Below are 13,911 nucleotides of genomic sequence, written 5' to 3' on the forward strand. Positions count from 1 at the left end.
ACCAAGGGAGCTTCCCCAGCGGGTCTGATGCAGTGGATGCTGATCCATCTGCACGTGCGTGGTACCATCTCCTGTGAGTACCCAGGAGGTCTTGCCTGATCTCTGCTTCTCCAGGGATCCAGAAGAGTTTGAAAAAGAACAAGCCACTTTTGAAAAGGAGGAATGTTAGGGTGAAGGGATGCTCCAGCCCCCAAGTTCACTGCCACTCAACCAAGGTCACAGACTGGTCTAAAGTCACACAGATGCCCTCTGTGCCTACTGGAGACTGCAGTGCTCCGACCACTGGATGGGAACTGGTCTGAAGCTGTTCTTCCACAGACTCTTTAAAAAAATGGAAAAGAGGTTGATAGAAGTTAAATAAAAAAGCAAAATTCTCTAGCAAGGTGAGAACCTTGACAGTAGAGAGGAAGGAGCATATGGCAAAAAGCGTGGGTTCTTGGGGCATATGATTCTCCTTAGGAACAAGATTTGTATTTCAAACCTTATGAACATTCCCTCTTATAATTTGTCTTCCTGGGGACATGGTCATTGTATTGTAATTTATCAAAACCACTGACTTTCATAAAAAAATATGTATTTTCCCAACGTGTGCAAAAAAATTATAGTTGAATATCACTCATCAGGCTGCTCATATCAGTGGTTTTAAATACTACTCCAAAATGTGAAACTTAAATTTCAGGAAAAAGTGTCTTAATATTTTTCATAAAATATTGTGAAATATCCAAAATATTTTCCCTTACTGTGTCAATTGAAAAAAACTCATAAAATTCCCTTTACTTGATAAAACTAATGAGTTAAAAATCTAAAAAATATCCAGAGTAAGAGACCTTACATACAACAAGCTATGTAATGATTTCCATTTAATATTAGTCATAGTGGTTGTCACTCAGATAAGAAGTAACCTTGTATTTATCCAAATACCCAATGAAGCAAAATTCTCAGGTGGAAAAAGAAAAAGTGTCGGTTCTAGAAAAGAGGAGCCCTGATGGGATAAAGTCACATAGCTCCTTTCTCATCAGGTTAAGAATGTGCTCAAAAAGTGCCCAGCGCAGTGAGTAACCCTTAATAAATGGCTGTCCGTTTGATTAGATGTTGTCTGCTCCCTTTCACTAGTTGGGCGTATTTTATTTCTCTTTAGCCCCTGATCACTGCCACCCAAGGGAGGGGCTGAGAAAAAAGCAATAGCAACACCTCTGTGTAGCAAACCCACTGGCATCTTTTGTGGGAAAGAGGAAGGATTCCATGATTTCACTTCCCAGTCCTCAGGGGAGATGGTCCCAGCTCGTGCAGGACTTCTGGGGCCAGCATCCACTGCGTCAGACCCGCTGGGAGGCTCCCTTGTGGTTCAGGGGTGGTGGGGAGGAGAGTCTGTGCTAACACAGAGCAGTGGTGGACGGGTTAACCGAGAGCCTCTGGGAGACGCAAGTGTCAGCTCTGGGACCAGCGTCACGCAAGCAAGTTGTTAGAACAGCCACATCTTATCTCCATGCAGAAAACATTTTTTAGTAATCTTCTCAAGATCTCAGAAGTTACTATGTTAAATACCATGATATCAAGCTAGTGGTCAAGTACGTTAACTACACACAATCTGTATTTATATTTTATTTATTTTTTATTTTTTTGGTCATGCTACTCAGCTTACAAGATCTTAGTTCCCCAACCAGGGATTGAACTCACACCCTCAGCAGTGGAAGCATGGAATCCTAACCACTGGACCACCAGGGAATTCCTCATCTTTTTAAATCTGAGTAATTCAGTAAAAAGCAGACAAGAGACTGTGATCACCCCTATTCCTACCATCTCCAACTCACCACTTGCTGATATTATGACTTACTTGCTTCCAATCTTGTACACACTCACAAATGTCTGTGAAAAATGACCCAGGTGAATGTGTTCGTGTGTGTGTGTGTTTATGGACATATGGGCAAGAATTTGTCTGAAGAACAGCTTCTGTCACCCCGCTGGTATCTCTGGGATTGTCCATCCAACCTCCTCTGGAGAGAATCCCAGCGTCTGCAGCTGAGCCCTTTCAGATTAAGTCACCCCAGTCAGTGTTCTCCTGGGCCGCCTGCCCCGGTGGTGAAATTTGCTTTCGAATTTGAGGCATCACACAAGGCATCTCTGTGGATCCTGCAGGGGTTTTGTCGTCTGCAGTTTGATATTCAGGCTGATCCCCACACACAGGAGAGAATGACCCAGCGCTTCACATTTCCAAATTCCCTTTTCTCTGTCGCAGCACTGGCGTTGAACTGGGAATACCTAAGGTACAATTCCCCAGTGTTGTTTCATTCCTAGTGCATCACGTCTCCACCCTTAAACTCATCACAGAAAATCCAGAAAGAACAAAATAATAGGAAGAGAAAAACGTCAGCCAACCCCCCCAATGAGAGGCCCTGGTACCACACTGAGCTGCTCCCCACCCCCCACCCAAGCCTCCTCTCTCTGAAGAGACCTTCACTTTGGAAGTTTTTGCTCCACACACTGCCTTGTGACGTCCCATGATTTTGCAGACCTGTACCAGGCTTCCGGTGGAGGGAAAGAAAATGGTGTTCCGTGAGAGCTGAGGTTTTCCCTCTCACGCTGTAGCTGCTGGAGGTGACGAATTGCCCACAACTCCCCCTTCTGGTTCCCAGCTGCCATCCTGTCATTAACTTCCTGTGACGCTCTGATGTGTCCCCAGGGCATGCTTCATGCTGAAGGAGGGTTCTGTCTGCAAAGTACCAGCAATCGACTCTGCCTGAGTTTTTCTCTTTTTTTTTTTTGGCTTCAGCATTGTGCACAGGCTTTCTCCAGTTGGGGCAAGCAGGGGCTACTCCTCACAGAGCACGGGCTTCCCATTGAGGTGGCTTCTCTTGTTGCGGAACACAGGCTCTAGCCTGCAGGCTCAGTAGCTGTGGCCTGGGGACGTAGCCGCTCTATAGCACGTGGGATCTTCTGGGACCAGGGATTGAACCTGTGTCCCCCGCATTGGCACGTGCATTCCCAACCACTGGGCCACCAGAGAAGTCTGACTCTGCCTAGTTTAAAAGATAAAATTAACGTAGGGAATGCCTATAGAAAGATATAGAGACGCTCACAGCATAGGGGAAAAGGGTTAGCAGCCAGGCCTTTCGAGGCATGTGAAGCAGGGCAGATTTGGGGATCAGAGCATCAAGAGCTCACTCGTGTTTTCTTCTGGACCCTTCTCTCGGGGTGAACCGAGGCCAACCACTTTTTGGAATTGCCTTTCCAGCTTCAGATTCCAAAGTGGGGGAGAGAGAGGCTTTCCTTGGCTTGGCCACTGCATGCAGGGTACAGAATGACTGCCCCTCAAAAAAAAAAAAAAACAAAGATGTTCTTTGATACCAGAAGGAAAGAGAATGGATGCTGCTTGGGCAGGAGCAGAGGATGCCACCGTTGTTCAGGAAATTAATGAAAGCTCTGACCCTGCTTCTCCCAGAACGCACTCAGAGCATCCTCACACGTTCGGGGACATAGTCAAACATTAGCCCACCCACGGGTCTCCTGGTGAGAAGCTCCCACCTCCCCACAGTAACCCTGTCTCTTCTCCCTCTTCCGTCTCCCCAGCACCTACAACTTCTCCGCCGATGGCTTCCACAGTTCGGCCCCGGGAGCCAACCTGTGCCTGGGCTCCGGCGTGCACGGCGGCGTGGACTGGATGAGGAAGCTGGCCTTCCGCTACCGGCGGGTGAAGGAGATGTACAACACCTACAAAAACAACGTCGGTGGTGAGCGGGCCGGGGAGAGGGCCGTCGACGATGCTCGGAGGGTCTGCCCGCCTGGGCCTCGGGCACACCCCTGGACCAAGGGGAGCTCATCAAGAGTGATGCTGTCACTCACACCCCACCTGCTCGGCGCCAGGCTCCAAGAGGCTCACAAACCCTGGCTCACCTGGGGTGGCCCTCATGACGCCCTCTGGGAGAGGGAGCTAGGATCTCGTCATCCCCACTTTGGGTCTGGGGAAGCGGAGGAAGAGATGACATGTCCTGCCCATGCATGATCACGCCTCCAGCCCCGCCATGGTTCTCCACCTCTGGTCCTCGGACCGGCAGCCTCAGGGTCACCCGGAGCCTTGTTGTAAATGCAGATTCTGTGGTCCCCACCTCAGACCTGTCAGATCGGCAGCTCTGGGGCGGGCCTGGCCCTCTGCATCTTAGCTGGCACTCCAGGTGATTCTGCTGCTTGTTGAAAGGTTGAGGACCACGGGCTTCAGCCCTCACTACTGAGATTGTGGCCCCTGGAGCAGCCACAGGAGCATCACCTGGGAGCTTGTGAGAAATGTAGACTCCCAGGCCCCTCCCAAGGAAACTGAGTCAGATCTCTGTCTTTAGCAAGATTCCCAGGTGATTCGTGAAAACACTGGTTCACAAGCTTGGCTCATATTGGAACCCCCTGAGGAATTTCCCCTTCTGCTTTTCTTGGCCTGGCTGCCGTTTGGCATTGGGACTTACTGAATTCCCTGGGCAATTCTACTGTGCAGCCAAGTCGTGGAAGCTTCAGTGGCGGGAGAGCGTTGGCTTATCAGAAACCTGGAAGGGGCTGGAGGCAGGGTGGGTTCACCAATGACCAGTCCCTCGATCACTATTTCTGGAATTCTCTAAGCCTTTGACTCTTAACAGGTGAGACTGCTTCTCCCCCAGGAGGCAAGTGGGGATGTTTTTTTATTATCACGGTGTCTCTAACCAGCTACTGGCCAGTAAAGGGAATTAGATTTGAGTAGGCAGATAATAGAATCTGCCATCTACACCTTGACCCCATTCCCAGAAAGAGTAGAGTCCCAGGAAGAATTCAGGGTCTCCAACTGAACAGAACCCACTTCTGGTCCCCCCGCTGCCACTTTCTAACTCCCTGAGCCTTAGTTTCTGAAGTCTGTGAAATGGGGATAAAAATAATTCTGCTTTCCCAAACTGAAAGGTTTGGTGTTAATGCATACAAAAGGCAGGACTCTGTGCCTGGAATACAGCAGGCACTCAGGAAACAGTAGCATTTATCACTAGTTCCTTTCAGTTTTGCTTGAGAGTCTTTTAGATTGTTCTCTGTTGTCTGCTTTCTGTGGATAGACCATCAGTTCTTCAGGACAGATTTTCTGTCTTGTCTGAGGCTGCAGTCCTGGCAATAGCCAGTGTTTCTTGAGCATTTCCTCCATGCTAGGCTCTGTTATGAAGGCTTTTTGTCTAAAATCAATTGTTGTTTTGCCCTTCACAACATCTCTGTAATGTAACAGCTTCCTTTTAAATAATTTTTCTATGTATTTATTTTGGGCTGTGCTGGGTCTTCACTGCGGCACGGGCTTTCTCTCTGCTTGCAGAGAGTAGGGGGCAACTCTCGAGTTGTGATGCGAGGGCTTCTCATGGCGGGGGCTTCTCGTTGCAGACCACCGGCTCCTGGGCCTGTGGGCTTCAGTAGTTGCGGCTCCTGGGCTCTAGAGCACAGGCTCAGTAGTTGTGGCGCATGGGCCTGGTTGCCTGGTGGCATGTGGGATCCAGATCAGGGATCGAACCTGTGTCTCCCACACTGGTAGACGGATTCTTCACCACTGAGCCACCAGGGAAGCCAGGTATCGGTTTTTATCACGCATGTTGTATGAAGGTGGAAACTGCGGTCAGAGAGGTCGCGTAAGGCACCCAGGGTCTCACAGCCCAGGCGACAGAGCCGGTCCTGGGCCGGTGACTCCTCCACCTCTGCCCACACTTCATGGCCTCTCACGTCCAAACCTGTCAGCCTCGGGGCCGGCCCTGCCTGCTCACCCATCTCTGCACACAGACGGAGGGAATCGGGTGTGCTTGGGGTAGGGGCGACAGGGACCAAGTCAGCTAACAGAGGCCCTCGGGTCCTCATCCAAGTTAAGCCCCAGGAAATGCCCAGGGCATCTGTCAGGCTGTTCTGCTTTCCCCTCAGCTCAGGGGAAGTTATCTGGTGTATCAACAGGCAAGGAGCTGGCGGCTGGCAGAACACCGGTGGGCGGCCCCCTTCCTGCTGCCCCTTCTGTATCACAGAACTAGCCCAGTGAGGGCTGCGACCTCCAGCCCGGGGTCACCATAGACGGCAGCATCCTAAGGGTTTCAGTAAGTGTGTCTGAAAAAGAGTAAGATACAGGATGCAAAGAGAAAACGCTTAATAAGTCAGCATCCGGGAGGTAGTGAATGATCAATCCATCCACTGAGCCTATCAGTCAATCTCAAAATAAAATTAAGGTCACTGGATTGAAGTTGACCTTGGGTGTCACCTGACTTGAAACCTCAAACTACAGTAGCTCGACTCTCTTTCCGTCACCCTGCTCCCCCCAAACCTCTAAAATGATAACTATTATCTTTTTTCGCTTTGTCCACAGGCTTGATAGGAGCTCCCAAGAGAGAGACCTGGCTACAGCTCAGAGCTGAGCTGGAAGCTCTGACCGATCTCTGGCTGACCCACTCTCTGAAGGCACTAAACCTCATCAATTCCCGGTAGGTGGGAGCCCCATTTTTTCTTTGTGCCACTGAACTTTCTCCCATTCGAGGCTGGTGGCCCCTCCACTTCCATACTGGGACAATCAGACTCCCCAAATTCTCCCTTGCACACTTTCCAGACATTTGATAAAGCTGGGATGTGCCCGCACCATGGACACCTTGTCCCATAGATGAGCAGATAGCTGCAGAGACTCAGGCAGGGGCCCGCAGAGCTGAAGACTTCTGTCCATAGGTCTGTCTTCTCCCGTCTTCTCTTGCCCACGACACCCTGCAGCCACAACATCGCCCTGTGAAAACCATTTTATAGGATGCCACAGTTCACCTGGTGGGCCCTTAGTGAGGTCAGAAGAGTCCAGTTTCCAATTTATTAGGCCTCCTAATAAATTGCCTCTTGCTCTAAAAAAAAAAAAAAAAAATCACCTGTGGCAGAGAACAAATTACTCTGTACCAACAGCATAATTCTTATGACCCAACATAAGAATGGGTTACAAACTTATGAATGGGTTACCCAATTTATGAATGGTTACAAAATGGCATCCCATGAGCTGAATCCATCCTACTGATGCATTTTGTCTGATACACACTTGGCCCCAAAGACAGGGAAGATTAATCCATAATTGCAGGTTCTGAGGATGTCAGGGGTCAGAACCCGCACGTGCTTTCCAGTTTACCCCGGTCCTCACTTCTCCCTGCTGTCCTGCACTAGTTCAGTACCACTCAGGTACATTTCCAGTAGGTCCCTGCAGCTATTTTAGTGACCCTTGCAATAAACATTTGATTTGTAAATAGAAGTATTATACTTGTATTCAATTTTAATGTGTCAGGCAGGCTTAAAAGAGAGGAATGGCTGGAGGATCCTGGAACTCCAGCCACCGTCACCTGAAGATGACTTAGCCAGAGCCTCAAACCTCACCAGAATTCCCACTGACTCCAGGCTCAGCTACAGAACTCCTTGTGCTATCCCGGAGTTCTGACCCACAGTCTTCTTTGTCCTCAGGCCCAATTGTGTCAACGTGCTAGTCACCACCACTCAACTAATTCCTGCCCTGGCCAAAGTCCTGCTGTACGGATTGGGTTCTGTGTTTCCTATTGAGAACATCTACAGTGCAACCAAGACAGGTAAGGGGAACCTGGACCTATAGAGGGGAAGGGTTAAGGTCAATTTTGCCTGCCGGGATGAGAGGTTTAATGACATGAGGGAAGTTAAAGAATTTGTCCAGAGGCATGACCAAACTCCCCAAACCACCCTCATAACTCACTGGGATTAACCTCTGATCTAGACAAATTGCTTAGTTTTGGAGTTTTCCAAAGTGTACTAGTAAAGATGTGCACAAAGCTGCTATTAACAAATACCCACAAACACAAGGGTTTAATTACATTAGTGCATGTGTGCGTGCTAAGTCGCTTCAGTCGTGTCTGACTCTTTGCAACCCTGTGGACCACAGCCGACCAGGCTCCTCTGTCCATGGGATTCTCCAGGCAGGAATACTGGAGTCGGTTGCCATGCCCTCCTCCAGGGGATCTTCCTGACTCAGGGATCGAACCTGCATCTTTTGTGTCCTGCATTGGCAGGCAGGCTCTTTACCACTAGCCCCACCCTTGGGACGACCCTAATTACATTAGGGCCAAAGCTAATATCTCTCAGATGTCAAACAGACCAGAGGCGAGGGATCCAGGCTGATGGGGTGATTCTGTTCTCATACTCACCCAGGAAGCCAGGTTCTTCCCATTTTATTTTCCCATTATCATCCCTTCTAATTTTATTCTCATCAGTTCAGTTCAGTTACTCAGTTGTGTCCGACTCTTTGTGACCCCATAAACCGCAGCACGCCAGGCGTCCATTTCCATCACCAACTCCCAGAGTTTACCCAACTCATGTCCATTGAGTTGGTGATGCCATCCAACCATATCATCCTCTGTCGACCCCTTCTCCTCTGCCCTCAATCTTTCCCAGCATCAGGGTCTTTTCAAATGAGTCAGCTCTTCGCATCAGGTGGCCAAAGTATTGGAGTTTCAGCTTCAACATCAGTCCTTCCAGTGAACACCCAGGACTGATCTCCTTTAGGATGGACTGGTTGGATCTCCTTGCAGTCCAAGGGACTCTCAAGAGTCTTCTCCAATACCACAGTTCAAAAGCATCAATTCTTCGGCGCTCAGCTTTCTTTACAGTCCAACGCTCACATCCATACTTGACTACTGGAAAAACCATAGCCTTGACTAGACGGACCTTCGTTGACAAAGTAATGTCTCTGCTTTTTAATATGCTGTCTAGGTTGGTCATAACTTTCCTTCCAAGGAGCAAGTGTCTTTTAATTTCATGGCTGCAGTCACCATCTGCAGTGATTTTGAAGCCCCAAAAAATAAAGTCTGTCACTGTTTCCACTGTTTCCCCATCTATTTCCCATGAAGTGATGGGACCAGGTGCCATGATCTTAGTTTTCTGAATGTTGAGCTTTAAGCCAACTTTTCACTCTCCTCTTTCACTTTCATCAAGAGGCTCTTTAGTTCTTCTTCACTTTCTGCCATAAGGGTGGTGTCATCTGCATATCTGAGGTTACCGATATTTCTCCCAGCAATCTTGATTCCAGCTTGTGCTTCCTCCAGCCCCCCATTTCTCATGATGTACTCTGCATATAAGTTAAATAAGCAGGGTGACAATATACAGCCTTGACGTACTCCTTTTCCTATTTGGAAACAGTCTGTTGTTCCATGTCCAGTTCTAAACTGTTGCTTCCTGACCTGCATACAGATTTCTCAAGAGGCAGGTCAGGTGGTCTGGTATTCCCATCTCTCAGAATTTTCCACAGTTTATTGTGATCCACACAGTCAAAGGCTTTGGCATAGTCAGTAAAGCAGAAATAGATGTTTTTCTGGAATTCTCTTGCTTTTTTGATGATCCAAGGATGTTGGCAATTTGATTTCTGGTTCCTCTGCCTTTTCTAAATCCAGTTGAACATCTGAAAGTTCATGGTTCAAGTATTGCTGAAGCCTGACTTGGAGAATTTTTAGCATTAGCTTACTAGCGTGTGAGATGAGTGCAATTGTGCAGTAGTTTGAGCATTCTTTGGGATTGCCTTTTTTAGGGATTGGAATGAAAACTGACCTTTTCCAGTCCTGTGGCCACTGCTGAGTTTTCCAAATTTGCTGGCATATTGAGTGCAGCACTTTCACAGCATCGTCTTTCAGGATTTGAAATAGCTCAACTAGAATTCCATCACCTCCATTAGCTTGGTTCGTAGTGATGCTTTCTAAGGCCCACTTGACTTCACATTCCAGGATGTCTGGCTCTAGGTGAATGATCACACCATCATGATTATCTGGGTCATGAAGATCTTTTTTGTACAGATCTTCTGTGTATTCTTGCCACCTCTTCTTAATATCTTCTGCTTCTGTTAGGTCCATACCATTTCTGTCCTTTATTGAGCCCATCTTTGCATGAAATGTTCCCTTGGTATCTCTAATTTTCTTGAAGAGATCTCTAGTCTTTCCCATTCTATTGTTTTCCTCTACTTCTTTGCACTGATTACTGAGGAAGGCTTTCTCTCTCCTTGCTATTCTTTGGAACTCTGCATTCAAATGGTTATATCTTTCCTTTTCTCCTTTGCTTTTTGCTTCTCTTCTTTTCACAGCTATTTGTAAGGCCTCCTCAGACAGCCATTTTGCTTTTTTGCATTTCTTTCTCTTGGGGATGATCTTGATCCCTGTCTCCTGTACAGTGTCATTAACCTCCATCCATAGTTCATCAGGCACTCTATCAGATCTCGTCCCTTAAATCTATTTCTCACTTCTACTGTATAGTCATAAGGGATTTGATTTATGTCATACCCAAACGGTCTAGTGGTTTTCCCTACTTTCTTCAATTTCAGTCTGAATTTGGCAATAAGGAGTTCATGATCTGAGCCACAGTCAGCTCCCAGTCTTGTTTTTGCTGACTGTATAGAGCTTCTCTATCTTTGACTGCAAAGAATATAATCAATCTGATTTCAGTGTTGGTCATCTGGTGATGTCCATGTGTAGAGTCTTCTCTTGTGTTGTTTATTCTCATGTATATAGTCAAATCAGAATCTGCCATATTGTCATTCCAGCTTATGGGAAGGGAGAAAAGAGGAAGGAGTGATACACGCAAGTCCAGTATTCTAAAATTAACACCAGGGGCGGGGTTTACCTCTACTCACCTTCTATTGGCCCAGCTTGGTCACGTGGCCACAACCAGTTGCCAGGGAATCTAGGAAATGTAGTCCACAGCTAAATGACCATAGCCACTGCTGCTGCTAAGTCACGTCAGTCGTGTCCGACTCTGTGCGACCCCATAGACGGCAGCCCACCAGGCTCCCCCGTCCCTGGGGTTCTCCAGGCAAGAACACTGGAGTGGGTTGCCATTTCCTTCTCCAATGCATGAAGGTGAAAAGTGAAAGTGAAGTCGCTCAGTCTTGTCCGACTCTTAGCGACCCCATGGACTGCAGCCTACCAGGCTCCTCCGTCCATGGGATTTTCCAGGCTAGAGTACTGGAGTGGGGTGCCATTGCCTTCTCTGACCATAGCTAAGCCCCGCTAAAACTCAGGAAATTCTATTACTAAGAAAGAAGAGGAAAACATTTCCCACCCCAGGATGGTACATGAGGTGGTTTTATTTTAGGTAGTATATTAAATAACCTAACCTTGAACCCACACAGAAGACTGTTGATTTTTTAATGCTCTTTAAAGAAGAGTGTCTCAGTTTAGTGTTATCATGTTTCAACAACTTTTTCATATTTGCTAATCTCCCTTATTAACAGAGAAAACACCTTAGGCTCAGAGCTTTCATCAAATAAGAGAATTCAGTAACTAGAAATGGACAGCAGCATTTGTCATCAGGACAAGTAATATTGGTTTTTCTGGGGGAGAGGTAGAGGGAGACTGTGTCTTGATTTGTGTGTGGGGGTGTGTGTGTATCACCTAAAATGGTATAATACTACTAAATCTAGTTGAGATGTTTTTAATGAGACATTTTTACCTGTGTTTTTTTCTGGAGCAAAAATCAATTTATGATATATACTTTGGAAGCATTTCCTTAGAGCAGAGCCTTTACTAAAGTTCTAGATCAGAGATGGCTAGGACTAGATGTCCTTCAGTGCTCAGGGTAGCAAAGAAATTAGCCAGCCCAAAACATCAGGAACACCGAGGCTGAGAAATGCTGATGGAGGTGAAGTGCTGAGCAGGCGCCAGCATAGAGTCACAGCTGTCACTATTAGCACGCTTCTTGTTATGATGGTCGTTCCGAAACTTGCCAACAAGGTCGGGATGAGCTAAGATCTGAATTCAGTGCAGGATTGATGCTGCTGCCTGGCCACCTGGTATGAAGGAGAACATGAAAAGATGGTCATCTATACGAAACAAGAGAAAAGCAAACCGGGGAATCACACGAGGGCCACTCTGGCGCCAGGCTGCCCACCCTCGGACACGTGAAGCCCGACACTTCTGCCTCCTAACCCTGGGACCCTGGGCAGATCGCCTCACCTCTCGGGGCTTCACGTCTAATCTGTAAAACGGGTCCATCGCTCTTACACCAGACAGCTGCATAGACACCAGAGCTTGTTTCAAACCCCTGTTCTGCTTTCTGCTGGGTCCTCGTGGACCAGCCTCTTAATCGCTCTGGGCCTCTGTCTTGTCGTCCCGTCGCCTGGGGACAGGGACACCTCCAGGTTTGCTCGAGGATGAAATGACTCATCCCAGGTCCTTAGGAAGACGGCTGCATGAAGGAAGCTCTTAATTAGCGGTGATTATGCACCACAGTCCCGGGTCCTCACCAAGCATCTTCCTTTCCTTCCACACATGCAGGGAAGGAGAGCTGCTTCGAGAGGATAATGCAGAGGTTTGGCAGAAAGGCTGTCTACATCGTGATCGGCGACGGTGTGGAAGAGGAGCAGGGAGCCAAAAAGGTACTTTGTCCACACAGCTCTCAGGGCGCTTCCCCCTCCTCTGTTGAGCCTGTCTCCCTTCCAGGCTCTTTGGTCGCTGGTCCACTCCCACTCAGAAATCTCAGAAGCATCCTGAGTCATTTCCTTCTGCAAATCCCCACTCCGTGCCTTTGGCTGCCGCCCCTGGTAGCCTTGCATTGTTTCTGGGACAACTGCTCGGGAGCCCAGAGACCCTCCATCAGGGCAGGCTGCTGGGGGGGCTGGTGCACGTGTGTGTTTTATTTAATACTCACTGATCATATGTTCCAGGAACCCTTCCCAGTTAATAAAGACAGCATTAAGCTAATGAAAAAGAAAATCCTGCTTTTGTGATCTCAGGCCCATGAGGAGATGGGCAGGGGGTTCTGGTGGCCGCAGCTCTGTTCTTGGAAAAGAAACAGCTGCTAAAGTCCGGGGTCTGGACCTGTCAACAGCATCCCAGAGAGCCTGCTGCCCCCCACCCAGGGGCCTGGGAAGTGGATTGTTAATGTCACAGAGCTTAATTTGGGGGACCTGGTTTCCCCCTTCCTGCCTCAGAAACAGATTCTAAGGAAATGCAAAAATGTTTAGGGTCTCAGCGGATGAAATCCATGAGAAGATGGAAGGTCCTGAGACAGGGGCTCAGGAGAGGGAAAGCTTAGAAGGCTTTGCATATACCGGTGCAGCCTCCTGGAAGGCTCCTCCCCTTCCCTTCCTTGCTCCTCCCCTTGCTCTTCCAGCCTCAGCCTCCCTCCAGAGGAGGCTTTCCCTCCCAGCTCCCATTCCCACCTTCCAAGCTCAATGAGGCCTGCCTGCACTTCCCTCCCACAGATCTCCGTATTCCTCCTCCAAGGCCTTATCCCCTCTTGTCACGAAAGAGCTACCTATGTGACTCATGGCTGCATCACCAACCCTCCACCTGTAGTGTAAGCTCCATTAGCTGAGCACCTACTTTGTGCTGGCCTCTCTTGCAGGCACTGCGCCTGGGCAGTGAGCAGAACACACAGGCCGTTCTCACCCGGCACTCAGCTCACAGCCTGGGGACAAGCGGTCAGCACCTAAGTGTAACAAGCGTGTCAGATGACCGCCAGAGCTTTGGAGAAAAATAAAGCGGAGAGTGGAGAACAGAGGAGGCGCTAGGGGCGGGCAGGCTGGTAGTGCAGGTGGTGATCAAGGCCTGCCTGGCTGCGAGGTGATGGCCGAGCAGAGGTGGGAGGAGAGGAAGTGAGCCAAGTGAGCATCAGAGGGAGGGAATTTCGGGAGAGGAACCAAGGAGTTCAAAGGTCCGAAGGCTGGGGCTTCCTGCAGAAAGCCAGCGTGGCATCAGGGATGCACCAAGCAAAGGGCAGGGCAGGTCAGGAGGTGCGGTCTTGGAGGTACCTGGGGCCTTTGGAGGGACTTCAGCTTTTACTCTGAGCACTTCTTTTTAAAGCGGATTTCTTTAACTTTAAAAATGAATTGATTTAGAGGGACTTCTTTACCTGGCTGTACTTAACCAGTGGCGCTCCAGTGGTTAAGACTCCACACTCCCAATGCAGGGACACAGG

The 13,911-nt window shown here is 48.6% G+C and overlaps 1 protein-coding gene across 2 annotated transcripts in view; it reads left to right on the forward strand.

The window, feature by feature from the left end:
• The window catches only part of EYA2 (EYA transcriptional coactivator and phosphatase 2), a 256,976-nt gene that overhangs the window by 234,664 nt on the left and 8,401 nt on the right, over window positions 1-13,911 (forward strand). For both annotated transcript variants that reach the window (XM_020887209.2, XM_070472728.1), the window contains 4 exons: window positions 3,568-3,728; window positions 6,332-6,446; window positions 7,447-7,568; window positions 12,267-12,367. In XM_020887209.2, coding sequence (XP_020742868.1) covers window positions 3,568-3,728; window positions 6,332-6,446; window positions 7,447-7,568; window positions 12,267-12,367 — 499 coding nt within the window. The remainder of the gene's footprint in view (window positions 1-3,567; window positions 3,729-6,331; window positions 6,447-7,446; window positions 7,569-12,266; window positions 12,368-13,911) is intronic.

The sequence above is a fragment of the Odocoileus virginianus genome, chromosome 9 (assembly GCF_023699985.2).
Source record: "Odocoileus virginianus isolate 20LAN1187 ecotype Illinois chromosome 9, Ovbor_1.2, whole genome shotgun sequence".
Taxonomy (NCBI): Eukaryota; Metazoa; Chordata; class Mammalia; order Artiodactyla; family Cervidae; genus Odocoileus; species Odocoileus virginianus.